Genomic DNA, 25155 nt, shown 5'->3' on the forward strand with positions numbered 1-25155 from the left:
ACTCCAGTCCTTCGTACGGATTCGAGAGCCTCCCGCTTGTCCACCGCCACGGTGCGGAGCACCAGTAAAGTCAGACAAAGCTCCTATTCGAACTCAAGCAAGGCTGAGTCTATACGGAGTCCCTCCCCCTCGGTGACAGTCTCGGACCAGAAGGACATACCCCATGTCGTCTTTCCGCCGTTGGCGTTGCCTGACACTAAGGCTGGTGGACAAGGCGGTATGGCAGGCGTCGGGCGAAGAGCGTTCCAAGCTGTAGCTCAGGCCGAACTAATGCCAGTTTCGGGACATTTCTCTCAGTATCTCGATGTTAATAGCATCTATGATCGAAGTGAGTTCTGACTCTTGATCCCGCTATTCACTTATTCTCATCCCGTCCCTTCTCAGTTGGCACGCCTCCACTCTCGACTCCACGTTCTTCCCCATCTCCCAGAATATCCGATCCTCGTACCCCTTCCCCGCGCATTCCGTCTCCGTTTGGCATGAGCACCTCCATTCCACGAATCGGCTCTCCTTTTCCACAGGATTCTCCATTGTCTTCTCGCCCTCCACCGCGTACGCAGGACTCTGATGGATCCGACGTGTTGTTACCATATGACCGAGAAGGCTCTCCAGAATTCGAGAAACCTCCAGCCCCGGCTCCAACTTCAACTCTGCTTCCCCCTCCACGGAAAGACTCTATCACTTTCCCGAGCAATAGGAATAGGCGTTCTGACACAACTGGATCTTCCTCATCGTATACGTCTCCATCCCACCCAGATGATGACCGTACTTCAGTTAGCAGCTCTTCAGGGCCTCAGAAAATAAACCGTGATACAATTGTCACAAGCTCAATTTATTCAACCGCCTCTAACGATACACGTACGCCACGGTACTCAAAGTCGATGGGCGCACTGAATCGAAGCGCCCCTCGGCAGTTGATGGATACGCTAACCGAAGAAGATGTGTCGCCGACGACGTCTCGCGTGGTTGATCCGTCCAGCGTTCCCATTGCCGAGTCTGCGAAACCTCCCTCAAGCACTGAACCATTAAAGATCCCTTCTCGTTCTATGACAACCCCTGCCCGAACAAATGCCCCAACGACACGACGCAAGCGGACTGTAAGGGCGTGCATACGGTGCCAGAAGAAGATCGAGGATGGACGGTGGGTGGCTGTGGATCAAGGAGATGGCGGTGTTCTGTGTGAGAAGGACTGGAAGGATATGTATCTTCCCAAGTGCCGGAGGTGTGGGCTTACCATCGAGAGTCACGCCGTGAGCTCTGCGGATGGGCAGTTGAAAGGGAAATATCACCGTCATTGCTTCAACTGCTCCACCTGTCAGGTGAGTTACTCCAGGATCTCACCCTGATGTTGAGGGGTATTGATGTGTCGCTGTGGTAGAAACCCTTTCCTGATCGTTCCTTCTACGTCTTTGGGGGTCAACCTTTCTGCGATTATCACTATCACCAAGCCAACAACTCACTTTGTTGCAACTCAACATGCGGAAAGCCCATCGAGGGTCCGTGTGCAGAAGACCACGAAGGGCGTAGATACCACCCCAATCATCTTGTGTGCTCCGAAGCTGGATGCGAGGAACGGTTGGAGGACTACTACGATGTGGAAGGATTTAAATATTGCGAGAAGCACTACTTTGAAAGTCATCGTGATGGAGTACAGACGGATGATATTCATGTCGAAAGTAGGTCTTCCTCTCCTCAGGGCCCAGGGAGAGTTAGTGTACCTGGGACCCCAAAGAAAGATGAGTCTCCGTCCATGTTAAGCACTCCGAGAGGGACTCCAGACTCGCGTGCAACGAAGCGGAGAACTCGATTGATTGCCTTGGACCCGGCAAGGAGGATTTAGGCTTTTTCAGGCTCACTCGACGCCCAGTTTCAGATGCGTTCTGGGTATGGCGAAGTCGAGGCTGGAGAGTCGTCGCGCTTGTCGCGCTCCTGTTACTTTGTTAATCTACCTTATCATCTCTATCATACGTGGTATAAGACCCGCCCCATCTTTTTTGCTCTATGCTTATCATTTGTTCGTTGGGATTGTGTTGGACGGTCTTTCCCTTAAATTATTTCACCTCATTTTATTCCACTGCTTATCCTCGCCAGTACCCAACCATTCGGACTATTGCAATACCCACTTATCGTCATTCCTTACTTTACCCCCGTCGATCTCAGCTCAATGTCAGTACCGCAATGCTTCATGCGTCTCTCTTGATTTCAATGGCACGCCGGCTAAACGCACTCTACTTCCCAATATTCTCGGCTTGGCACTACACAATGTAAATGCTAGCAAGGTATGTACACCTGAATTGCCGACCTCCACTTCGGCATCCAAATCAGCGACCAGCAACCCAGAACGCACACCTGCGCGCCACCAACAATACCATGCATGTTGAGTCAGCAGGAAAACCCAACAGCTTAAGTCGCAAGAAATTCAGAAATGCAAGGATTTGTAACCTGCCGGCGCGCGGCATCCTAGTTCAACCGCTAATATGGTGCGTAAAGTAACGCTTGCCACAGCACCAGGCTCGAGCCGAAGATCCACTCGATACTGTGTGTGGGAGGATTTAACATCAAAAGTTCGTGGACGAATTTTGGTTCAGTGGGCTTGGGGGCCGATCGAGACTTTCTAGGTCGATATGTTCAGTGTACACTCCTAATTGCTGATAAGACTAATCTTGATATGTTCGAAACTGCCAATCAGTGGTAGGGCATGTAAGCAATCGATTTCAAATTTGCAGCGCAAATCCGGGAGCCGCTGAATTTCGGAGGATCGTGACTTCAGTGTCTGATCCCGCTGGACGACCAAGTGATGGTGCGGTTCAAGTTGAGCTTGGACGTGTGAGGAAATCGCTCTCTTCACTCCAATCTTCGAGTCGCTGGGGTCAGACCATGGAAACTAGGTGGAGAAACGTCACCCACAATTGTATTTCCATCCCGGCATGTTCGCCAAATAGGGCAGCAGTGCCCCCGCCTTCCAGGATAGTCTTCCTTTCCATGCCAATTGATCATTTCTAGAATCACACCCTCGCGCGGTCTTCAAATGAACTTGACACAATCATCGTTGAGGAGCAGGCACAACTGACGGTATCTGGGACATGTCGGAGGTAGACCAGCGGGTGAAAGAAAGTGGCATGTCCACATCGTAGAAGTGTTTAGCACGCGACCAAAAAGGGTCTATGACATGGTGTTGTGGCCTCGGTCTTGAATGGGATCAGATGCTGTAGCAGAGGAATAAGGAGAGGGATAGAGGGTAGTACCTTCAGCGGAAAAAGCATACTCAGGTTTGGAAAGTGTGGCGAGGCCGTAGTGGGTCAGGGATGGTAAACATCCAAGAGATTTCGGATTTGAGGGATTCGTGGCGTTGGCGCCAGTTTGCCTAGGCATTAAACCGGGTATTGGAAAGCGAGTCATTCATCGCAATCGGTGGTGGTGTACGTTCGTCTTAGACAATGTGCCAAGTCTTGAAAGAAGGCTTACCGTGCAAGCAGGCCTGATCCCCACGATCATGGAGGATTCGGATTGCAGAGGAAAATGGGATAGAAGATGGCGTGAGCACCCGGGCTTCTTCAATGGGTTTCTTCCGCTTAACAATCCCGTCGTAGATGCGTTCCGCGTCTAGGATGGCCATCTTTCCTGACAAACGGCCTGACCGAGTATGCGGACGGAGATTCGGGAAGGACATGATAAGGTCGCCCTTTTGGCAAGGAAGGTGCCGACCTTTTGTTTACTTCGGACTCGAACATCAATTGCACATTTCTAACGGCTCCTTCCGTCTTACGCCCCAGGAGCAACTTTCTCGCTGTTCTCGAGCTCCAACTACTTTCCACTGGTCTCTTGACAATGCTGGAGCTCAAATGGATCCCAGTACACGATCTGACACGAGAAGAGTCTAAGAGGCAGAAGGTGCTGCACGGTACTGTATGAACCGACATCCAAAAATCATAGAGCGGCTCATACGGGACCATGGGCCCTTTCCTCTCTTATGGGACTTCAACGTGCCAGCCGTGGTGAGTAACGTTTCTGTTCGATGCAAGAAACCTCCATACTAATAGTTTTCACCCCTCATCTTGACTAGATTCAGAGGCTTGAAGAGGCGTCACAAGGGAGTTCGAAGGGGCGGGTGCTCAGGGTCTCTCGCAAAGAGAACCCCATGTGCTTCCACTCGAGGGAAGACATAAGGGCTGCCATCGAGACTCGCCGCCAACCAGTGGCAGGCCCCTGCCCACCCGCCCCTAGGTCCTTCTTGGAGGGGTAGCAGTGCTGCCCCGCATCCATGAGGGGCCCGAAATTTGCACAGGCCCACCATTACCTTGGACACAACCAGGTCAATGGATGACGCCTGCAGCACCACCCCACCTCCATATGATGGACGTCCTGTCATGTGGTCGATCATAGACCAAGTGCCCATCATGACCTTGTGAGTCCATTCTTGTCCATCTAGCACCGTAACACGGGCGTCCTAAATGATACTGGATTGCCTGGCTCAGGATGACGTGCACTTTCCGGCCGTTCGCGGTCGGAGACCAAACCCTTATGGCGCAATCGGCGAGGCCCTCCCCACAGGAGGAACCCGTGAGCGCGCGTGAGCCTGGAACTGACTGCCAGCAAAAGTCCACTCGTTCCGGCTGCGCAACAATGTATCTATTCTTCTCCAACTCCAGCCGAATGTCGATGTCCTTCTAGCCATTTCATACCCTCCTTCGACCTCTTGCAACAATTGTAATAATCCGTGGCACCGAAAACGATCTTGGAGTACCTTGGTTGAAGCGCGAGAGTTCAGTTAGACTGTTTGTACGTGTACCAACGTAATTGATATATTTTCCGCCAGTCCCCAGTCTGTGAGTGTGAGCCGCTCCAACAAAGTCGTTGGGCAGGGTGATGAACCTTTGAACCCTGGAGGATAGCTTTAAAACCCTCTTACTGATTGCATCACCCGAGATCACCGTGTGACAACTTTCGCTTCTCGGGCTGTTTCGCGTCCGATATCGATTCTTATGTATGCATGGATGCCGGGATGGTAGCTTCGGCTATGGGAAGTTGATCATCCTCCCCCGTTAATCTCGCACATATTAATGATTCGTTGATGGGTGTGTGGTGCAAGAACAGAAAGTTCCTAGACATTACGAGAAAGGTTGCTTAGGGGATCAACATACGCTAGCGCTGGCCTTCCCGGACTCATGACGTCACTCACCCGTCCGACATTCGCCAGCTGGCGGATCCATCTCTATCCTAAGGAACTAAGTTTGATCATACCCGTCTTCCCCCATCCGAGTAACCCAGATCATACTCCGCTAGCGAGTCTCCATTTGCAAATTGTGTTGCTGGTGAGGTTCTCTTCTCATACGCTCCGCTTGCTCCTCAAGAAGCCGCTATCCGCCAGATTTGTCTAGGGGTGGTCAACGTGGGCAGCCGTCCAATGACATCCGGGTTTATTTGCAACAAACCACATAGCTTTTCGACGCTCCACAGTACTAGTGTCTTTCGCATCTCCACTAGTACTCTTGGACTCGCTGTTTGCTGTTGTTTCTTATCCCAGATTAAGACAAGCCTGTCCTATCAATGTCAAATACACAGGCGACCGGCCACAAGCACTGGCTACGGGTTTGCAAGAGAATCTACGTATCAGCGTTTGAAGGCTTTGCTGGGACTGCACATTGAATGGACGTGATAGTAGGATCAATTTGTCAGCGTTGTTGCTGATTGAAATCCGTCAGAAGTGATAGTTTGTTGATCGAACGCACTTACCCCTCCCCGCGCGCCTGGGATCCCCCGGCCGATATATTATGTAGCGCAGAGGACTCCAGTATACTTAGTCGCTTGTCGACATGTCGTACCAGGCATGTATCATGATACCACATCCTCTGTGTGAGAAAGAGACCCGCAGGCGCTGGTATGGTACGTATACATTAGGCAGAACTCCAGCTTCTATGACTTCGTAACAATATGTGTACATCAATCCAACGTTGTACACCAGAATCAAAAGTGCGAAATACGTTGTTCGAAGACCAAGCCGATCAAGGATGGACGCGCGGAGGAATGCGCATGCCACTATATGGATGACCTGTTTATAGCCCCCACATATATACCTCGACGACCCGGAAAACAAGAAACGGACTGTTGGCAGCCACCCCACTGATCGATAAACTTCGGGTTTAGACAGGTCACGATGGTCGCAACATATATAGCAAAATGCAATATATTTCATATGTACTGTATAACATGGTTGATGCAACAGAGAGAGAAGATGTCCGAGAGTCCAAGATGGGATGGGCAAAGGGAAACTGGCCAAGGGAGACGCAAAGCATCGGAATTGCGATTTCCGCGAGAACGCTAAGAATGTCAACTTCACTGGCTGATCATGCAATCTGCGCAGAGCCCTGGGGTAGGCAGTACCCCCCGAAACGCGGATATATCTGCAGAAATCCGAGGAAGATGGATTGACCCATCCGTTGCCAACGACCAATATACAGAAATGCGAAGATTGACGCGGCATCAAACAGATAATTAAACACATGAGATGAACAGAACGTACTCCCTAGCGCAATACAGAGCAACTAGGGCAAGATATAAAGAAAGGCTGCCGTCTCCGTCGAGGGAGAGAGATCCAGTACCTCACAGCAGTTGTAATCTGGTCTATCGGGGTGCAACTCATCATACTTGCACAATGGACTTCAGCAGCGTTGCTTCGGGGAGTTCCCGGAGTCCCTCAGTTGCGGGGCGTCACAGGCCATACTTTGATTTTTGGACTTACACGTTCGCGAAATCGCTTCCCATGGTCTTACGGGAAGGGCATAACACTCCGGACAGATGAACATTGAATAGCTTTATGAAACGTACTGTAACCTGCGGAGGCAGGAGTGGGAGAGAAATGTATCAATTGACACATTGCCACGGCAAGTGAGAGCGATCCTAAGAGTATCTCAAGATAGTGTGGTATATCAAAACCTCAACAGCAATATTGAGGCGAGAGGATGGTAGAGCGAGGGAACAGTCCAATTCGCCGTGTCCTCTTATGGTATGGAAGCCTCGAAGGTGGTCATTAAGATGCACGGCGGACCCTAATCAGCAGGAACCTAAATAGGAGCCTGGTGGCATTCCGCACCGAGCGCGTTACAACCAACATCACTTCGGGATACGTGATAGGCACGCTCATCAGGCCGGTCCTATGGAGTTTGGAGGGTACGATACAAATTTTGAGTGCTTGACGTGCTGATACCCAGAAGAGGGGGTAGATTCGCCGTATGAGATCCGGCATCTCCACTAGAGCCCCAGACAGCACGGGGAGGTCAGAGGCTCCGGGACATCGCGAGACCATGACGAACGTCAGTGCAAAGCAAGTTTCCTATTATAGTATTCTGGGTGCTAAATTGAATCACGAGCGAATCTTAGAGTGCGCGCTTCTGCAGATACCTATGGGCAGACACTGGGACGGGAGGAAGGCTTCCACGTATGTGACGTTGTCAAGAGCACGAGGAACGTGCAAATGTGCGACTCGTTCGAAGACACTCCATTCACAAAGACTCCATGTGAAGTACTGGAGAAGGAAGATGAAAGACTTGTATGGGTTGCCGGAGAAGTAGATTACTTAAAAAGTCGACGTCATCAAAAGTGATCATGATTTACGTAATACTAATCACTGCTGTGATTAATTGTGGGATTCCCCGGCAATGGGGGCTGGTCATCCGCCTACGATCTTACTGTTCGCTCAAATCGTTGCCATACTCTCAGACGATTCTCCGCCAGAGTCTACTGCACGGGTGACTGCTGCACCGCAAGCTGACATCATCAGCGGCTGCTTTTTCTATCAATTCCTGTGCACCTTTTTTCTCTCCCCAATTTCTTTTGATATACCTTTGATGCATCACTTTTTTTTTCTTCTTTCATTTTATATCTTACTGCCCAAGGCATGTGCCTTCCCAGACGACTTTCCTTGGGTAGATCAAAATAACCTTCTAAGTCGTACTACTCCCCAAGACCGTGACAGCTTCCCATAGTCGATGCACATCATGTCATTGAGTTCTCCTGAATTAGATTTGAAAAAATATCTGGAAGCGCGCGAAGCACTCATCGCCCAAGATCGATCGCTTCGGCGCGACCATCAGGAGGATATTAGGCCCATTAGGCCAGAGAGCGGGAAGCAGACCGTATTATACGAGATTTACGCACCAAGGAAGCCAAAGAACTCTGGGAAAATGCTGGGAATGAGATCTCGGCTTCACAATCGTTGTTCCCTGGAATGGGATTCCTCACGGGTGAGTGTTAGCGTAGCTTTGCATGAGTGGATCCCGTTTATCGAATCGATATCGGAATTGGCGACTTAGCCAAGGAAACAATTCATCGGTCGAAATCTTTCGAATTCTGAAGAAGATGCCAAAGGGAGGATTGCTCCATGCTCATTTAGATGCCATGTGATTATTGAACCGTTTCTGAAGTGGGACCTCATCTGTTGCTCACACTTGTCGAGGCAGGGTGGATGCCGAAAAGCTTCTCAACTGGGCTTTAACTCTTGGCGCAGGCTACATGCACGTTCGCGTCGACGAGCCTATTACTGCCTCCAACTTTTATCTTGTTGTTCCCGAGTTCAAAGCACTTGTGCCAGGCACTACAGACAATATCAGCTTGGCCCCTAGCCTCATGTCACCTTCCTACTTGCCCAAGACCTGGGTTCCCCTTCATGTGGCGAGGAGACCTTTTTCACTGAAGGCCTTTTTGATGGTAAAGCTGGGGGAACGCGAGGATATCAAAGCTTAAGAACTTGAGAGGACCGGAGCTGTTCGATGCATGGGTTACGGCTTCAATTCGAATTGATCCCAGTGAAGCCTACGAGAATATGAATACTGTCGACAAGGTTCGCACTCACCCCACTCTCCTTGAGGAATGGTTGGATATGAATCGTATATTTGTCTCCGCATTTTTAGATCTGGGACCGCTTCCGTGCGGCATTTCGAACCATTTTTGGACTATTCCGATTTGAACCCATCTTCCGAGCCGTCATCAAGCAGGTGTTTTGGGATTGTCTGAATGACGGTATCAGGTATTTTAAACCTCTATCTGCATTCCGGTCGGATGCTCTGACTGTCAACTGACTTGTTTCGTTCAGCTACGCCGAGCTACGAATCAACTTCCACCCCCTGTATGATAGGTTGATCCCTATCATTATTCATGTGTACTGACAAGTTCATCTCCAGTTTTATGGTTCGTGCAGATGGTCGGGAAGATTTTGGTCATCGTGAATGGGTTCTCGCCATCAGGGAGATCCTAGATGAGTTTAGGGAAGAATTGAAACCTCTTGGCCGACAGGAGGAATTTGTAGGAGTAAAGGTAGGATCAGAGCAAACTTTGATGTGCGCAACTGATATCTTCTTCAAGCTAATTTATACAACTTTCCGTTTGGCCTCTCCAGAGGAGATTCAGTTCTATCTTGATGATTGCTTCGAATTGAAGAAGGAATTCCAAGACGAGATAGCAGGTATGTTACCGGCTCTCTTGGATACCCCAGGACACACCGATCTCGCCTATCCTGTAGGATTTGACCTGGTCGGACAAGAAGACCTTGGAGAACCACTTATCAAATTCGTTGAGGTATTCCTCAAATTTCAGAAGAGGGTGCAAGAAGCACAGTTGTACCTCCCATTCATTTTCCACGCTGGCGAAACTCTCAGCGATGGTGCGCCCTGACAATGCTACATTTCAACGTCGAACCATCTGAGACCTTTCTCAGGAGGGGAAACCGACCTCAACCTTATTGACGCGCTACTTCTGGGCACAAAGCGTATTGGTCATGGGTATGGAGCCTTCTTGTTTCTTTCGCATGCCAAATAACGTCTGAGAAACGTAGGTTCTCCATCGCCAAACATCCTCATCTTCTTCAAATGTGTCGCGAGAAAAACATCATGCTCGAAGTATGCCCTATCTCGTGCGTTGTATTTCAACTCACGCTCCTGCAAATATCGACTTATTCTTCTAGAAACGAAATTCTTGTCAGTAATAAACATGCCAAGAATGCATGATCGTCCACTCATTGAGGTATTATTAGCGTTTGACATCTTCCATGCCGATGCATCCGCTTCCGGCAGTGCTTAACAGTGGTGTCCCAGTTGCCCTAAATTGTGACGATCCAGGTATCTTCGATAGCATGGGCAATACCTATGACATCTTTCAAGTGAGCCTCGTGAAGCCAAGTTTTTGGACTCACTTCTTAAGATTCCATGCAGGTGCTCATTGCAAGCGATGTTTCTGGCTTGACCACGATAGGAACCATTGCATACGATAGTCTTCAGGTTTTCCTGCTGTCACTTTGCTTAAGTTGTAGTGGCTAACACAGGTTGCTCTAGTTCTCCGAACTACAGTCAGAAAAGAAGGTTCAAGCACTGGAATTTTGGAAGAAACGGTGGGCTGCCTTCATCGACGCGATAGTCGATGGATCCATTTAGATTTAATTAATTGGACAACGGCCGGCCCTCTGGCAGAAAGCAGCCTAGTCATCTTGGTAGGTGGCTCTAGGGCATCATACAAACTCGTCTCGTGGTTGGCATGGCTTGTCGTGGCAAGGAAACTCGCTTGGCACGTAAGAGGCATCCCGAGTACGAAACTACATCTGTGCAACCTTCTCATTAGGAATCCCAGTGATGCTGGTTGACGCAGCGTCAGTAAAGGAATCCCATTGATATAAATGTGGCAGCATTCCATGGCGAATCAAATTTCGGACAAAGCGTGTAGTATCATGATGACTCCATTTACCCTCTTCCTCCTCACTGTCCTTGTACTCTTTGTCTTTACGTTGTTACTCGTCACTCGAGATAGCGTTATTATATATACCGACGAATAGTTGAGCGTGACTGAGCAACTCATCCGACGTCCTGCTCCGTACAAATTCCATAAAGTGGTCATGATCATGGGTACCGTCTTTTCCATAGTGAACTCTTAAATCTGCTGAGACAGGCAGCTATTCTCCATAAAATTCTGGGTGCGGCTTCGCGACTAAACACCAGAGAGTGGGTCTTTCCTTGGGTCGTCGGTGCAATCTTGCTTGGAGGAGGCTACTACGTGCGCACGTAGTCGATCCTTAATAAACAATGTCCAAACCAGCCTGCCAGGCCCCATAGGGAGGGGAAGCTGATAGCTTGCATACATAAAGATGCTCGCCTACCCTCAGGATGAATGTCGCTTGGGTAAGCTCTTGAGCACCATTAAAGTCTGGGTTCTTCGTATTGAAAGCGTGTCTTTCAGGCATCCTTCGGTGCGGGCGACTTAATATTATACGAAAGAAGTTCAGAGCTATATGACGAAGGTAAAAAAGCTCAGCACACAAGAATGGATGGTCCCAGGGCTATATCAAGTGGGTATGCAAGATCGGCTTGGCGGCACGCGCGCAAACGTGCGGGCACTCAACAAGAGGGATTTTCCAGACAGGACACAGATGGCAGCCAGGGTACCTGTTTTAGGGAGGGGGAGGGAGGTCAATGCGGTTGAGAGATGCAGTTGTTTGATGGATTTATTGATAGGCTGATTCCATCATCTCGGAAACTTTGTGCTCCCAGTTCACTAGATTCTCCCTTTTCAAAATCTCGTTGCTGAGGGATTCGGGGCCTTGCAAGGCGCAATGCAGATAGGCGTATAGGAGTGCATCAAGGAATGTAGGAGAGCTAAAGTAGATAAACAGATAAATAGATCTCGGAGGGGATAAATTTACGCACGCAGAACCCAAGAACCATTCATCTTGATCAAGACGGACCGCTACCGAGTCGATGGCTTCCCTGTACTGCAGGAGGATGGAAGAAGAAGGGATGTGGGACCCAAATGGTGGCAAGGGATTGCTGATACCTGAGAGAGGCGGCAACGGGGGTTGGAACAGACGAGACAAGTTCTCCGAGTTTTGCGGCTGTGACCAAACCCAGGATTAGACATGGTTATCCTTGGCAGACGGATAAGAATACATGCCAGAGCTGCCTGTATATTGCGATCTAGCAATGAAGCCCAAGCCCGCGATTCGTGTTTCAAATCTGTGTTTTTGAAGCCTTCGAGAGGATCAACATTGGAACCCTGAACGTCATCTGCCCAAGATGGTAATCTTCCAGACCCTAAAAGGTCGCCATTGGGTAGATGCAAGCTAGGGAGCCGCCCATTTATGGCGCCATCATCGCTGATATCCCATCTCAGTTGCACACCTCGGACTCCACGCAAGACGAGATACGCTTGCCATTTCAGACAAACGACATCCCGACTTTGGTTCGAGAGTTTGGAAGCTGGAGGTCGAATCCAGAGCGTCGGGAAAGGGGGCGTTGCGGATGCAAGCTGATCCGGTAAAACATCAAGAGGAAATATAGAAAAGAATTTTTGTATGGGGCCCGGGATGGATAAAGAGTCCATGAGAAGTGTCTGAATTGCACAAACAAGCTACGAATTCGTATGCGCAGCGCCAATTAAGGTTTCAGACACGCACTAGCACTAGCACTGAAGGTCTGGTGCCAGTTATCTAACAGGGGTCGTGGGAATAATATATTTACATGAATGGTGTTGTGGTTTACTAAGGGTCAATGAGGACTGTCACGTCAGACGAGAGTGGGCAGGACTACTTGACTCTTTTTCATTGCCTGACGAAGTTCCGTTTCAAGCGTTGCAGACGCCCCGTTCGCCAACACCAGCTCTCTCTCCAATTCCTCCAAAGTCAAATTCCTCATCACACCCTTCAGTTCGACCATTCCGACATCCTCCAGCCTAGGAAACAAACCCCTCCTGCGGGGCAATAGACCGCGCCGGTCCCACCCGCGATCATTCATCGTGCTATGAGTCGCCGCATTGTTGATATCGCGGTGCAGTCCCTCGAGTTTCTCGAGCTGTATCTCCATCCACCGTGCTCGCTTTTCCAATGACAAGGTCAGGGCATGCATTTCTTCAGTTTGGCCCCCGTTTCGAGCTGAGTCGGGGCTTATATCAAGAGGCGGGACCTCGTCAAAGAACTCCTCGGACTTGAGCATATCACGAAGAACACCATCGAATGGCGTGGAATCTCCCGAAGATGTGCGGGGAAACAGTCGAACGAGATCAGAGATGTTTTGGGTCAGGGTCTCGAGGAGTTGCTTGAACGAGACAACGGCTGAGTCGATGGTGCTCACTGCCAACACTTGGGACCCAAACTCTCCACCTTCTGAAAGGGTGGATAGTGCATAGACTAGGGGGCCATAATTGAGAGGAATTTTGACGAAAGGGGAGATGCTCGACTCGTCAAAGAAGGACAGTAAGGAGAGATCTACACCTTCGAAAATTTGGGACAAATCGTGATCGTCTTCCGCGAGTTCATCTACCGTGTTCGGTGATACCTGTTCTTGCGGGGCATCCTTGACTGGAGATGTACCAGATGTCAGATCAGGCGTGAGGTCACTCCCAACCTCAGTCTTCTCGTTGTTTGCTGTGACTTTCTCTTTACTTTTGGTCTGCTCTTTCTTCGTCTTTATGGGCGGACGCAAGGAGCTTTATTCTTCTTCGGTTTGCGCGAGATGATTGCATCATGCTCAACAACGGAAGAAAGCGAAATCAGCAAAGAGACATCATCAGGTTTCCTATTAGCCTTTCTGGAGGACGGCGTTGTAAGGAGCGGTTGCGGTAAATCCTTAGGCATCAAGCAAGAGGGAACAGTAGAACTGGGAGGGGCAGCAGCGGCTTCAGAAGCTTCCGTTGGAGGAAACTTGTCCTCACTCTCAGTGACTTTCAATTTAGCTCCCTCGTGCAACTTCCTAATACTTGCACCGTCACTGGGACTCGCGGGAGCGCTCGTGCGCTTACTGGATGGTGGAGATGTAAGGACTGAAGGAAGCTCTTTTGGAGTTGTGGTGGCGGGTATTGCGAGTGGAGCATGTTGCCGACGCAGTTGAGGCTCAGAGGGTGGAGGTAAGGCGGGGAAATCAGACTCGGAGAAAAACGTAGTAGGCTCGGAAGGGGCAACTGAAATTTGTTCTGAAAAATGGACGAAAGGGTAAGCACCGCAAGCATAGACGCAATCCATGGACTCAGAGGAGGTTTGCAGGGTCAAGCAACGTCCGATTAAAATTCAAGAATGGAACATGTACATCATGCACATAAAATCAGAAAGGATGGAAAGAACGGGCTTGAAAGGAGAGAGGTTCGGTACGCGATCCCAAAACCCCCTCTGAGTGATGGAAGTGCTCACCATGAGCCGCGTTCGGTGAGGCGGTAGCTCGCGACACATTTGAGCTCCGATAATCGAAAGATATTCCATCATGAGGATTGAGGTTTGGTGGAGGTACGGACGGATTAAGCCCGGGTGGCCCTTGGAAAGCCATCTGAGGGCGTTGCATCCCATTCGTAATAGGGAATTGACTTTCTCTGTAAGAGGGTCCAAGTCGCATAGACATTATGGCAGTATCAACAATGTTTTGAGCAGGGAAGCCTTGCTGGGCTCCAGCTGTTGAACGTTTCAACGCTAGAACAAACGACTATGATATCACAACGTACCTCTCTGTCGTTGCACCTCGACTGGGCGATTGCCCAAGTTTAGGAGGTCTTTGAGGTTCAGAGCGCCATCAAGGCCCATTCCGTCCCGATTAACTGGTCCATCAAACGGAGAAAATTGTTGATGTGGAAGTTGTTGAGGGGCTTGGTTGTAAGTTTGGTAAGCCATGTGAGGACTTGGCTTAGACTGAGACAGATACGGATGCAGCATTCCGGGGGGAGGCGGCAGTGCCTGCTGCTGGGACTGATTGAACTCGAGTTGGCGCTGCTGGTACATCCAGGGTTGTGACTGTTGATGATTCGGCTTTGGTGATACGCCATTTGTCGAGTTGTACAAAGGAATAGCAGGAAGAGCGTCTGTGTATCGGAGTGGGGATGAGGTTGAACTACTAAAACCATTCGACTGGGAGTTCTGATCTTTGCGCGCGAATCCGAACTTTGATCCGCGTCTCAATGGGTCGTCGTCAAAGGGTGATGGTTGTGAGCGCGCCACAGGGCTTGAGTTCGAAGATGCTTCAGAGAAAGGATCGAAGGATCCGGCGTACGATGAAGTCTTTAAATGACTGTCAAGATCCGAGGGGGAAGGGTTGAAAGGGTTAGTATGTGAGGATGACGAGGATGTGAGCTGATAAGGGGGGGATCCGGCAGGCGCCGATCCGTATTCTGACAGTGTTCGAGCACCCAACCCGAAGGGACCGACAATCCCAGGCCCGAAATTTGGATCAGAAGGCGTGTCTTGCAATTTAGTGGCCATCTTTGGATCCAACGAAAGATTGAAACTAAAGGAACCATCACCAAGATTTGAGAGTGTTCGATCAAAATCAGGGAACGGACTTTCGAAAGCCTCGTTGGCGCCTAGTTGTCGTCGATTGATCACATCATCCATTAACGCTTTCGCTTGATTCGAAAGCTGATAAGATGATTGAACTGGAGGTAACGTCAATCCCGGAGGTGGTGGAGTGAAATTTGATGGAGTACTATCGGCAGCGGTTGATGAGGGTGAGAGTGGTGGTACAGATTCAGAGCGGATATCTTGGGCCCCTCGATCATCAATGGGTTTGGGAGACGTAACAGTGTCGGACGCATTACTATGGCTATTAGGCTCCTGTTCTGAGGCAGCAGTTTGCGGCGGGACGGCTTTGATTTCAGCAGCAGTAGAAACCCTCTCCAATGATTTCTGTTTGCGACTGTGAGACGGGGTTGAGCGATCTTTAATGGGTTTCTTAGACATTGGGACAGGAGACGTGGAAGCAGGACCGTCGGAGATCCCTTCTAACGACTCCGATGCGCCAGCTGGCTTTGGGGGCAAGGAAGCAATGCCTGGCGTTGAAGGCCGGGAAGCCGAGTCCGAAAAGTAGGTAGTCTTCTTGTCCAGTCCATAACTGCGTGAATGCGACGATCGCAGTGGCTCCATATTCCTAGAAGGGTAAGGTGGACCGTTCCTCGTCCTTGCTGACTTCACCAACCTCCCAGTGGTGGGCAGGGGGTTTGGTGCGGCGTGTGTGGACTGAGGCGTGCCACTCTTTTGGCCCCATTGAGCGGATCTCGGTAACGCGGGGCCTGATCCATAGCCATCCTCAGCACCATTGAGAGGCGGAAAACTGGGATCTACGGACTGACCGTCAGGGTCACCGTCTCTGCGGCTCGTCGATGGCATGTTTGGTCTGTTCTCTGTGTCTTTCATAGTGTGTTTTCTACAGCATGCGATGAGTTATCAACCTTGCTTATTATTATGAATGAGGCGCACAAAGTGGTGAGATCCTCCTTGGTAAAGCAGTCCCTCTCATCACCCCATTCGTGCAGGTCCAAACAACCTTGGTTCATGCAAGGGACACTGCGAAGAAAACTCATGCAGTATTTCGTTGTCCCATAACTTGCCCTGAGGACTTCTCCGTCACCACCAGGAGATGGTGTTCCGTCCACAGCCGAAATGGCACGCGCGGCGTCTTCACGGCGGTTGTAGGTAATGTAGAGACCCATGATAAGTGTATCAGAGGAAGATACTGTCCGCTTCACCAAAACGATTCTGTTAATCTTCCCATACTTTCCAAAGTACTCAGTGGATCGAAGAGTAGGTAATAGCTAGAGTGTGAACGAAGTTGGCCGCCACGTATCCATAAACAATCGCAAAAAATCTCACCTCCTCCTTAGCAAAGCGGGGACCTAGTCCAGTAACGTAGACCAAGTTCCGTTGAACGATTCTGACGTTAGCAAAGTGGCTACGTTTGAGATTCTCAAGCTCCTTCTTTTGACGTTCTCGAATACGCTTCTGCTGATTGAGACGTTTCTGACTGTTCATGGACAGACAATATGTTGAAGAAATGAGTAGAAATTGTTTAAATGCCACTAAATACTCACTCTTCGGAACTAATGGGCGTGAATACTACTTGCTCCTCTGTATATGTTCTTCGACATGCTGGACATCTTCCATTCAGATTCTGCCTGATGTGGTGCCAGCAAAATCGACATATCTAGCAGGCAAAGACAATAGGCATGAACTGATTAGAGTGGAGCAGTGAAACTGCCTTACCTGGTAGCCACATGGACAAGGCTTGAAGTTGATGTCGGAAAGGTCCATTTCTTCCAGGCAAAGGGGGCATTCAGAGTCTTCCTTTAGCAAGTAAAATGTCAGGCATAATAAATGGGAGCACCGTGAGGCGGCCTCACAGCTTCGTCGTCACTCCAATACGCGTCCTGAACACCAGCCAAAACATGAGACTTGGCGGTGAGGTCGTATCCAGAATACGAAGTTGAGATCGCGGCATGCGTGCCAGCAGCAGGCATTCTAAGACTAGTCATAGCGGCTCAGACGAAGAACGGGATTGTGAGCGGTAATAGTGAGCAGTACTGTTGTTGTGGTTCGCTTCTTGGGTTTACGATCAATGTTAGTCAGACTCAACGCCAACGTATTCCAATTTGCATCCGCCCATGATCTCCGGCCACGAAACTCGATGCACATATACCCCATATTAAAGATACAGCAACTACCTCAAGCACAAAAGCAGCGCACCTCGGCTTCTCGCTAAGATATACGTTATTAGGATCAAGAATTGATCATACGACGGGCAATTCCTATATTTCACAATCCAGCCAGACGCAGCTCCAAGCGAGGGCGATCAGCAGGAAAGACTACTAAAAATCATCGTCATCGTCATCATAAACACCCTTTCTTCTTTGGAACTAGCGAAAAACGTAGTAAGCTGCACTTGGATTTCCTGTGTGCTTGGTTGCGCCTGGTACCCACAATTACTGTCCCTTTCTTCCCACTCGAACTGCTTGCAATGCCTTCAGCCTGTGCCAATAGTGGATCTGGATCAGCGCAAATGGAATAAGAAACAGCTGCTGAGCCAAACAAACCTGATCCAATAAACCAATGAGTTGTTGCTCGGTCACTCGGCCTCGTATTTGTCCAGTTTGAGCCATTCGAAATAAGATCGTTTGAACTTTACTTGAGAGATCAGGGTTAACCAAAGCAATTCGAGACACTTGGAATTAAATAAAGCATATGACACCTTGATCATGAATGATATTTCGGATACCTACAACGTTCCCGAGCATCAGAGTCCAGGATTGTGGCCAAGATATCGCGACGAGTTTCCTCTTCGTTAGCAGCGGCTTCACTTTTGGAAGTGTCGGGTCCTTGGTTCGAGCTGGCAGCCCTAATTGCCGCCAGTTCTTCACCGTTCATTGATGAGGCTCTCCTTCTCGAACTGAGGTCACACCCTGAATGATTCGATCGTTCGGTATCGAGAGGTAAATCAAGCGCAGTTTCCGACCTGCGTCGATCTTGGCGGAAGCAAAAAGGTATGTACAGATGGAGCATGCTTAAGAGACAACATGTCGTCGTATCACCCTCTTCAACCTCTGGTTCCACGAGACTACCCTCAAGTAGTCACTTCTTTATCCTTTGATCCTGTGTCGGACGCGTTATGGGCTGGCCATGCATCAGGAACGGTGTGCATGTATCACGGACTGATTCGCGTTCAGGGCGTATCTTTTGTCGTCGGTCGAGGCACTCCTGTGCAAAAGCTCTTGCTTTCTGATAACACAGTTACTGCGTGCTCATCCTCTGGGATCGGCGTCTGGGGAAAGGGAGGAGCCAACAAGTGGTATCATCAGTAAGTTTACCGAAAAGCACGGCAGCGAGTACACGGCTAGACACTGGGAGTAGGGCCAGCCAGGGAATCACCACTTTCGCGGAGCATCCATCAAAACCTCATACGCTTGTTGCATCTCAGCCTAATTTCCAACTCCTCGTTCTCAACTCCATGACGGGACTTGTCACTCGCACAGTGTCTGTTCCAGTATTGCTTACCCCACTCCGATCCTCGCATTCACTGCTCCTTGCTGGGGGTCCTGATGGGAAACTACGCACTTTCGACCTCAGGACCACTATGCGTGAGCATGAAGCAACTGATTCTATCCTTGCTCATGTGGGCGGCATTCAAGGACTCGAAGTATGTGGAAATTATGCTGTCACTATTGGTTGGGCGATGAGGTGAGGGCCCCTGTCCGTACGCTCTTCATTAAGATATCAGGGCTTCATGGTTGGCATAGACAATCGAGGCCCCATCCCGATCCACTCGTGAAAGTCTTCGATCTCCGTGCCCTAAAGCCCCTCCCCCCCGTGCAATTTTCCGCCGGCCCCTCGTTCATCAACGCACATCCTCGAAGCACTAGCACAGTTATGATTGCATCCTCACAGGGCCTGGTCCATACTATCGACATCTCCAAACCCGGTTCGGGAGGCGAGTTTTCTCAGGTCGGTGTGTAGCAACCTACGTGTTGGAGCCCTGTACAAGATGTTTCCAGTTTAGGTCGATTCTAATTCGTTTATTTCGGCTGCTGCTGTCTCGCCAAATGGGGCATATCTTGCCTTTGGAGATGCAGAAGGCAGCATCAATTTGCTCACGTCGACTTCGACCGATGACCATGTGCCATTTAACGGTTTTGACGGGAAGCGAGTAGAATGGGCAGATGTCCCCGCCCGTCTTCCCGAGATCTCATGGGACGATCATACGTACGCAGCCCCCTCCCCACATGACGTATTCCCAACCTGAGTTTTCCCCCCAGCCCGCTGAATAGCATTGGCATGCCCTACTATGAAGCCGAGCTCCTGTCGAGTTTCAAGCCCCCTCTGCTCCCTGCATCCATGGCCATGCCTCCTCCGCCAAAAATCCCTCCACAAGTGCTGAACGCCGTCAAGGTCCAAGATTTCCTTCAATATGCCATACTACCGAAAGAGCTCAGAGGAAAGAGAAATGTTGTTGAAGTCAATCCACAGAAGCCAGATGAAGGTCGGTTCAAGAGCGAGCAATCTAAGAGAATTGATGAGGTTGGTATCATTCTTCCGGTATCTCTGCCACTTGCTATTTGCACTCGATGCGATTCTTCAGACGCCGAAGTCACCAACTCCTGCAAGCTTCGCCTTCCCCGAAATTCCGAAAGCGTATCGCAAAGTAAACATCCAGTATTCGAAGTTTGGTGTGGAGGACTTCGACTTCGCGTATGTTAGCCCCGGACGTTGTGCAAGTCTTATCTAATCGAATTTTAGCTCGTATAACCAAACTTCACTGAGTGGACTAGAAACCGATATCCCGAATTCCTATTCTAACGCGTTGATTCAACTGCTTCATTATTCTCTTCCGATTCGTCGGCTGGCCAAAACTCACATCACCACGTCTTGTCGGTTAGAATACTGTCTATTATGTGAATTTGGGTTTGTGGTGCGTATGCTTGAGGATGCACAGGGCATTAATTTGCAGGCTCGAAACTTCTGTATCACCATTGGCCGCAAACAAACCGGTGAGTGCCTGAGTGGCCCCCACTCGTTCCAAATTTATCGATTTTTTCCTTGCTCGTTAGCCCACTCATTTGGTCTCATCGATCGATCAACGGAGGGACAAATCGTAGACTATTCTAGGATGATCCAGCAATTGAATCGCTTTGTGCTTGAGGAATTTGCAGTCGAAGAAAACACCTTACCGGGAAACCCTCAGTTAATCCCGTCACGTTCTCAACAAGGGTCTGGCTCTGCTTTGCCCCTCATAACCCAAGTTGTTGGTGTTGACGCTCCGACTCTGACCTCCTGTGCTCACTGCGGGCAACAACGAGAGAAAGAGTCAGTCTCGCATGTCATTGATTTATTGTACCCCAGAAAGGTAGACAAATGTGTCACTAGCTCGGCGTAGACTCAGCGTTTCTACGTTTCAGACAACTTCCGGAGCAGATCTCACTTACCTTCCGGAGTTCACATTCGGCGGTATCGTTCGGAGCTCGTTGGAACGAGACATCACATACAAATCAAACTGTCAGTATTGCAAACACCTGGCGAATCATCGGTCTCGGCGTGCTCTCCATCCCGATCATCTTCCACCAATCCTTGCGCTTAATGCGGCCGTTAATAATGATGAGAATCACAGTTTCTGGCTAAAGAAGAAAAGCCAAATTTTCCTTTCGCCTGAAGTCGAACTACAGGCACCAGACAACAGCTCAAATGCATCTTTGGGAGAGCAAAATATTAAGTATACATTAAGGGTGAGTGACATCTGTCCTAGTAGGCAATGACATTTCTTGCGATGAGTCAACAGGGGTACATCGCCGAGATTCGGATGGGAACATCGAGTCACTTGGTCGCTGTCATCAATAGTGGGTACCTCAGTTTGTCGGCAATGATGGAGCTTGATGCTGTTTTACAAGTCCCTCAAGCTGAGCTGGTTCGAACGGGGGAGATGGAGTCCTCGAGTTCGTGGTATATCTTTAACGACTTCAATGTACAAAACATCGCCGAGGCTGAAGCGCTCAGTTTTGACGGGAAGTGGAAGGTGGGGGTTCCGCTCCTGAATGATCGCTATCAGATTCAGGTTTGGGCTTAGATGCCATGCGTGATATTCCTTGAAAGGCAAGACCTGATAGATACACTGGATTACTCCCTACTACCCGAGAAGATTGATCCAGCGATTCTTGGGCAAACTCTCAGCATGGCTGCGTGAGTCCTCTTCGTTCTATCTTCGCCTAAGGCTCAAGAGGAAGTAGTCAAATGGACTGGTCAGCTGCGAAGCAGGAAGTGCTTGAACCTCATGAGCTACCGACCCCTGGAACAATTATCGCTATTGACGCAGAATTCGTCGCACTCCAGCAGGTATGATAAGAAACTTAGGACTCTATGTGCTTCTCACACATAGATAACCATATAGGAAGAGTCCGAACTTCGCTCCGACGGAACTAAGAAGGTCTTGAAACCATCCCAAATGAGCCTAGCTCGTGTTTCAGTACTACGTGGAAGTGGTCCAAAGGAAGGAGTGCCCTTCATGGATGATTATATCTATACGAATGATGTGATCATTGACTATCTTACCGAGTATTCGGGAATACAACGTAGGTCGCAGTCAAAAATGCATGAGTGAGGATGCTGATGTGTACAGCGGGAGATTTGCATCCCAACTTCTCAAGGCAGGTTCTTCTCCCGTTAAAGGTCGTCTACAAGAAGTTGCGAGTGTTGGTGGACATGGGATGCATTTTCATTGGCCACGGGTTATCAAAAGACTTTCGAATTATCAGTAAGTTACACAAAGCTTGTCTCAGCTCTTCTCACCAAGCCCCTCAACAACAGACATTTTTGTTCCTCCGGAAAGGGTCATCGATACTGTTGATGTATACTTTATAAAAGAAAGACATCGGCGGCTATCGTTGCGCTTTCTGTCTTACTATGTTTTGAAAGCGCAAATTCAGATCGACACCCACGACTCCATAGAAGATGCTCGGGCTGCATTACTTCTCTACAACAAATTCAGGGAACATGAGGATAGTGGCACATTCGATGACCTACTTCGCGAGATCTACAGTGAAGGGAAAAAATTAGTGCGTCCACTCTCTCCTACTCATACTCTTCAGGTTTCTCACTCACTGGTGTTAGAACTGGAAAGTTCCAGAGCTTCCACCAGGAACACCCGATGCACTACTCCAGCAAATGCACCTTGTTGACAGCACATTTCATCCACGATTCGGGCCTATCAATGTGACTGGCGGACAAATGTACCCCTCCTCAGTCCCAGCGTCCTTCCAGTTTTCTCAGGGTTCCACTGGGTTCCAGCCCCCACAGTGGACCCAGCAAAACTGGCGAGCGGGATAAGTGTTCACCCTTTTAGCATTTCCTCACCCGTTTCGCCATCATGTTATACTATTATAATGCTCTCATTATATTCTGTCCCCTGTTGCATTTGCCCTTAGCGGACACCTTTGTGTAGATACATGTAAGGCGACGTTCACCAAGTTGTTGAAAGCCCCAACTTCTCACGAATGGCGCAACTTCCCGAGGGCGGTAACCCCCCCTTCATAATGTCATGGAAGTCCGTCCTCATAACTTATGCGTCCATGAGCGATCCAACGAAGCTACCTCCCGATATAAGGGTCAAACACACAGAATCCACACTCTGTATCTTCGACAAGTTCCCGAAGGCGATGTACCACTTGCTGGTCCTTCCCCGGATTGCTGATCCTTTGGCGTTGAAGAATTTCGTCTCACTGAGAACACTTCTTGGGCTAGATAAGCAGTTTGCGAAAAACTCTTTACTCATGTTGAAGAATGAATCTAAATTTGCTATCTCCATGATCGAGGACGAGATGGTAAGTGCACAGGACACACTTTCGTTGATCCCGTCTTGGCCCATCATATCAACGCTCCCTCATAGGTCAAATCTCATGGATTTAAGTGGAACATATGGGTTGGATTTCACGGCAGCCCGTCGATGGATTTGCTTCATCTTCACATAATCTCTTCCGACCTCTGCTCTGATTCTCTGAAGAACAAGAAACATTACAACTCTTTCCATCCATCCCTCGGATTCTTCCTCCATTTGGATGATGTCTTGTCGTGGTTTGATTTGACGGAGGCTGAATTCAGGAAAGTGAGTTTCACAATCCACGCGATTTCCAAATCGCCTCACGAAATCCAAGCGGGCTTCGCTCGAGCCAAACAGATTCGAAACCCTCCTCAGGGGGGATTTGCGGTCATGGCGTACCGGTGTGACCTTCCAAACCATTCCTCTCCTGAAGGCTTCACTTAAGAAGGAATGGGAAAAAGAAAAGCACGACGCGTCTCGAGTTCCAAAACGCAAACGCGGGGATTCGGAGGACAAAGAGCATCATGGTTCTGCTGAAGATTCTACCACTAAAAAACGGACCATAGACACTGGTGCAAATGATGCATGACTCAAAGCCTGTGCTGCCGCCCGTTCCGATCGACTGTGCGTTTACTCATGAAATCGGTTGCGCTTCTGAGGCCTATTATCTCCATCCATGGGCTCTTCCCCCATGCGCATTTTACTGCGGGCAAACGCGCCTGCTCTCTTTCCTCGTTGGCGTAATTCTTCGTACCCATCACCGATCTGTTCTTTGGGTTTCCTGTTGACCGATCTAAAGATATCAGTAAACTCGCCCTCCAACTCTGCACCACGTCTAGTAGCCGCGCCCGTCCCACCCAACGCAGCATTCATCTCGTCCCGACCCCTCTTCTTTGCTTCCTTCTTGCTCAATGTGAACCGCACCATGTGATCCTCTTCAAACTCTGCCATTTTATCTAGCTTTGTGGCAGCTTTGGCAGACACGGGCTGATCACCCAAACCAGAGGTCGATTCTACGTACGGCGCAGAAGGGTCCAAACGGGAAATATCCTCCAAAGTGGTTGGCACTAGCACTTTCTGCCTTGATTTCTCCTTGCCAAAAGTCTCCATGTAAGGTGTCGGAGCGAGCTTCGGTGGGCGATAGATCTTGTCTTGGGTTTGATCCTTATCCATGTCACTCGCATCGTCAGCGGGCCCATCACCCACCATCAAGTTGTGAATGTTTGGACGGAAGGCAAGAGGGTCTGAGACAAAGGTCAACGTTCGATCAACACAAATTGAGCCCGGGGTTTTACCCTGCGTGATATCATTGGTTGTTGCTGTTGCATCTTGCGCAAGGCGCACCAACTTCTGAATTTGATACTTAAGGCGGAATTCCAACACTTTGGACTTCTCGAGAACAGCGCGTGCCTCAACCGCAGAATCCACCAAGTCACCTGCACCTGACCCACGAGCACGACGTTCTGGATCATCAAAGCTGGTCGGTGGTGGATCGCGCGAAAGGAGTGAGTGGCCCAGAACCCGGTGAGCTGAAATAAGGACTAGGGACTGGAGGTAGGAGAGGAGGGTTTCGTTCCGTAGTGAGAGTAAAGAGATTCCGTCCTTCACATCAAGATCGGCCGTTGATTGTGCCCTAAACATTTACTGACTCAGGGCGTGGGTACATATCAAATGCACTTCAGACGTCGTACTTTAGAAGAGTTGGTCGAAGAAGCTCCCTAACTGAAGTGAAACTAGCTTTCATCTCATCCATAATGGCCACAAATCCATCGATATCAGGCTCTGCCGACATCTGGAAAGAGCAACATAGTCAGTTGGCGCGCGTCTGGGGGAAAACGGGTCAAGTACAGTGGAATCGATTGAGGCTCAGGAGGTCGCTTTCCAGGGCACTAAGTCGCACATCGTGAGTAGCGCAAACCCCAGTAGAGTTTCACTGAGACATATCACAAGCAAGCGGGTGAGGAATTGGTGCTCACAATGGAGGTGGTCGGAGAATTGAGAATGAAAATTTTCCAGCATCGGCAATTCCCTTGGCTCGTAACACTGGTTGGATCGCTAGCCATAAAGGCTTTGGTTA

General features: G+C 49.5%; 11 protein-coding genes across 11 annotated transcripts; 5 read left to right on the forward strand and 6 right to left on the reverse strand.

The window, feature by feature from the left end:
• Nucleotides 1-388: 388 nt before the first annotated feature.
• On the forward strand, nucleotides 389-2269 carry EI90DRAFT_3050388 (uncharacterized protein). The gene is made up of 2 exons (XM_039059755.1): nucleotides 389-1319; nucleotides 1379-2269. Exons 1-2 carry the CDS (start codon nucleotides 480-482, stop codon nucleotides 1838-1840), a joined length of 1302 nt encoding a protein of 433 aa, XP_038917689.1. The 5' UTR covers nucleotides 389-479; the 3' UTR covers nucleotides 1841-2269.
• An 864-nt stretch (nucleotides 2270-3133) lies between these two features.
• EI90DRAFT_3050393 (uncharacterized protein) lies at nucleotides 3134-3892 on the reverse strand. The gene is made up of 2 exons (XM_039059756.1): nucleotides 3682-3892; nucleotides 3134-3633 (listed from the first exon to the last, which is right to left on the reverse strand). Exon 2 carries the CDS (start codon nucleotides 3397-3399, stop codon nucleotides 3163-3165), a length of 237 nt encoding a protein of 78 aa, XP_038917690.1. The 5' UTR covers nucleotides 3400-3633; nucleotides 3682-3892; the 3' UTR covers nucleotides 3134-3162.
• Nucleotides 3609-4892, forward strand: EI90DRAFT_3015035 (uncharacterized protein; the record flags this gene model as incomplete). Its single annotated transcript, XM_039056861.1, has 8 exons — nucleotides 3609-3697; nucleotides 3774-3901; nucleotides 3934-3995; nucleotides 4064-4224; nucleotides 4313-4405; nucleotides 4476-4560; nucleotides 4672-4779; nucleotides 4824-4892. 8 exons carry the CDS (start codon nucleotides 3609-3611, stop codon nucleotides 4890-4892), a joined length of 795 nt encoding a protein of 264 aa, XP_038917691.1.
• Nucleotides 4893-5588: 696 nt separating this feature from the next.
• On the reverse strand, nucleotides 5589-6731 carry EI90DRAFT_489226 (uncharacterized protein). Its single transcript, XM_039067690.1, has one exon. It carries the CDS (start codon nucleotides 6500-6502, stop codon nucleotides 5798-5800), a length of 705 nt encoding a protein of 234 aa, XP_038917692.1. The 5' UTR covers nucleotides 6503-6731; the 3' UTR covers nucleotides 5589-5797.
• An 880-nt stretch (nucleotides 6732-7611) lies between these two features.
• On the forward strand, nucleotides 7612-10830 carry EI90DRAFT_3050401 (Metallo-dependent hydrolase). Its single transcript, XM_039059757.1, has 16 exons — nucleotides 7612-7828; nucleotides 7907-8132; nucleotides 8159-8240; nucleotides 8315-8396; nucleotides 8457-8703; nucleotides 8735-8836; nucleotides 8907-9022; nucleotides 9089-9121; nucleotides 9177-9309; nucleotides 9358-9457; nucleotides 9515-9655; nucleotides 9710-9773; nucleotides 9827-9908; nucleotides 10025-10150; nucleotides 10203-10268; nucleotides 10323-10830. The coding sequence occupies exons 2-16, from the start codon at nucleotides 7986-7988 to the stop codon at nucleotides 10419-10421; spliced, it is 1620 nt and encodes a 539-aa protein (XP_038917693.1). The 5' UTR covers nucleotides 7612-7828; nucleotides 7907-7985; the 3' UTR covers nucleotides 10422-10830.
• A 219-nt stretch (nucleotides 10831-11049) lies between these two features.
• On the reverse strand, nucleotides 11050-12448 carry EI90DRAFT_490185 (uncharacterized protein). The gene is made up of 4 exons (XM_039067691.1): nucleotides 11929-12448; nucleotides 11685-11869; nucleotides 11138-11633; nucleotides 11050-11077 (listed from the first exon to the last, which is right to left on the reverse strand). Exons 1-3 carry the CDS (start codon nucleotides 12355-12357, stop codon nucleotides 11483-11485), a joined length of 765 nt encoding a protein of 254 aa, XP_038917694.1. The 5' UTR covers nucleotides 12358-12448; the 3' UTR covers nucleotides 11050-11077; nucleotides 11138-11482.
• A 91-nt stretch (nucleotides 12449-12539) lies between these two features.
• On the reverse strand, nucleotides 12540-17241 carry EI90DRAFT_3121331 (uncharacterized protein; the record flags this gene model as incomplete). Its single annotated transcript, XM_039063384.1, has 9 exons — nucleotides 12540-13436; nucleotides 13505-13941; nucleotides 14156-14410; nucleotides 14461-16151; nucleotides 16205-16539; nucleotides 16598-16748; nucleotides 16816-16928; nucleotides 16988-17068; nucleotides 17125-17241. The coding sequence occupies 9 exons, from the start codon at nucleotides 17239-17241 to the stop codon at nucleotides 12540-12542; spliced, it is 4077 nt and encodes a 1358-aa protein (XP_038917695.1).
• Nucleotides 17242-17505: 264 nt separating this feature from the next.
• On the reverse strand, nucleotides 17506-18266 carry EI90DRAFT_3050407 (PDCD5-related protein). Its single transcript, XM_039059758.1, has 4 exons — nucleotides 18001-18266; nucleotides 17815-17942; nucleotides 17702-17749; nucleotides 17506-17637 (listed from the first exon to the last, which is right to left on the reverse strand). The coding sequence occupies exons 1-4, from the start codon at nucleotides 18143-18145 to the stop codon at nucleotides 17590-17592; spliced, it is 369 nt and encodes a 122-aa protein (XP_038917696.1). The 5' UTR covers nucleotides 18146-18266; the 3' UTR covers nucleotides 17506-17589.
• Nucleotides 18267-18294: 28 nt separating this feature from the next.
• On the forward strand, nucleotides 18295-22440 carry EI90DRAFT_2915992 (ubiquitin carboxyl-terminal hydrolase-domain-containing protein; the record flags this gene model as incomplete). The annotated part of the gene is made up of 16 exons (XM_039054571.1): nucleotides 18295-18575; nucleotides 18629-18955; nucleotides 19015-19219; nucleotides 19275-19477; nucleotides 19531-19792; nucleotides 19863-19963; nucleotides 20012-20262; nucleotides 20323-20628; nucleotides 20687-20994; nucleotides 21048-21095; nucleotides 21171-21281; nucleotides 21333-21445; nucleotides 21493-21598; nucleotides 21654-21834; nucleotides 21882-22016; nucleotides 22070-22440. The coding sequence occupies 16 exons, from the start codon at nucleotides 18295-18297 to the stop codon at nucleotides 22438-22440; spliced, it is 3309 nt and encodes a 1102-aa protein (XP_038917697.1).
• A 390-nt stretch (nucleotides 22441-22830) lies between these two features.
• EI90DRAFT_2915733 (HIT-like domain-containing protein) lies at nucleotides 22831-23667 on the forward strand (the record flags this gene model as incomplete). Its single annotated transcript, XM_039054558.1, has 3 exons — nucleotides 22831-23082; nucleotides 23148-23363; nucleotides 23413-23667. The coding sequence occupies 3 exons, from the start codon at nucleotides 22831-22833 to the stop codon at nucleotides 23665-23667; spliced, it is 723 nt and encodes a 240-aa protein (XP_038917698.1).
• Nucleotides 23278-25141, reverse strand: EI90DRAFT_3288255 (uncharacterized protein; the record flags this gene model as incomplete). Its single annotated transcript, XM_039067103.1, has 3 exons — nucleotides 23278-24711; nucleotides 24770-24870; nucleotides 25055-25141. The coding sequence occupies 3 exons, from the start codon at nucleotides 25139-25141 to the stop codon at nucleotides 23709-23711; spliced, it is 1191 nt and encodes a 396-aa protein (XP_038917699.1). The 3' UTR covers nucleotides 23278-23708.
• Nucleotides 25142-25155: the final 14 nt, after the last annotated feature.

The sequence above is a fragment of the Cantharellus anzutake genome (genome assembly GCF_015039405.1).
Source record: "Cantharellus anzutake strain C23 chromosome Unknown EI90scaffold_16, whole genome shotgun sequence".
Taxonomy (NCBI): Eukaryota; Fungi; Basidiomycota; class Agaricomycetes; order Cantharellales; family Hydnaceae; genus Cantharellus; species Cantharellus anzutake.

Bases quoted from the DNA above. Each gene is read 5' to 3' on its own strand.
- EI90DRAFT_490185 (XM_039067691.1), bottom strand. From the start codon at position 12,357: ATGGACTCTTTATCCATCCCGGGCCCCATACAAAAATTCTTTTCTATA. The intron at 11,870-11,928 runs GCATGTATTCTT...GTTTGGTCACAG, and splicing joins GCAATATACAGGCAGCTCTG to CCGCAAAACTCGGAGAACTT. The intron at 11,634-11,684 runs GTGCGTAAATTT...TATCTACTTTAG, and splicing joins GAATGGTTCTTGGGTTCTGC to CTCTCCTACATTCCTTGATG.
- EI90DRAFT_3050393 (XM_039059756.1), bottom strand. From the start codon at position 3,399: ATGACTCGCTTTCCAATACCCGGTTTAATGCCTAGGCAAACTGGCGCC.
- EI90DRAFT_489226 (XM_039067690.1), bottom strand. From the start codon at position 6,502: ATGTGTTTAATTATCTGTTTGATGCCGCGTCAATCTTCGCATTTCTGT.
- EI90DRAFT_3050407 (XM_039059758.1), bottom strand. From the start codon at position 18,145: ATGAACGGTGAAGAACTGGCGGCAATTAGGGCTGCCAGCTCGAACCAA. The intron at 17,943-18,000 runs GTAGGTATCCGA...TTTAATTCCAAG, and splicing joins CTCTGATGCTCGGGAACGTT to TGTCTCGAATTGCTTTGGTT. The intron at 17,750-17,814 runs GTTTGTTTGGCT...CTATTGGCACAG, and splicing joins TCATTGGTTTATTGGATCAG to GCTGAAGGCATTGCAAGCAG.
- EI90DRAFT_3050388 (XM_039059755.1), top strand. From the start codon at position 480: ATGAGCACCTCCATTCCACGAATCGGCTCTCCTTTTCCACAGGATTCT. The intron at 1,320-1,378 runs GTGAGTTACTCC...TCGCTGTGGTAG, and splicing joins TCAACTGCTCCACCTGTCAG to AAACCCTTTCCTGATCGTTC.
- EI90DRAFT_3050401 (XM_039059757.1), top strand. From the start codon at position 7,986: ATGCACATCATGTCATTGAGTTCTCCTGAATTAGATTTGAAAAAATAT. The intron at 8,704-8,734 runs GTAAAGCTGGGG...AGGATATCAAAG, and splicing joins CACTGAAGGCCTTTTTGATG to CTTAAGAACTTGAGAGGACC. The intron at 9,458-9,514 runs GTATGTTACCGG...CCTATCCTGTAG, and splicing joins ATTCCAAGACGAGATAGCAG to GATTTGACCTGGTCGGACAA.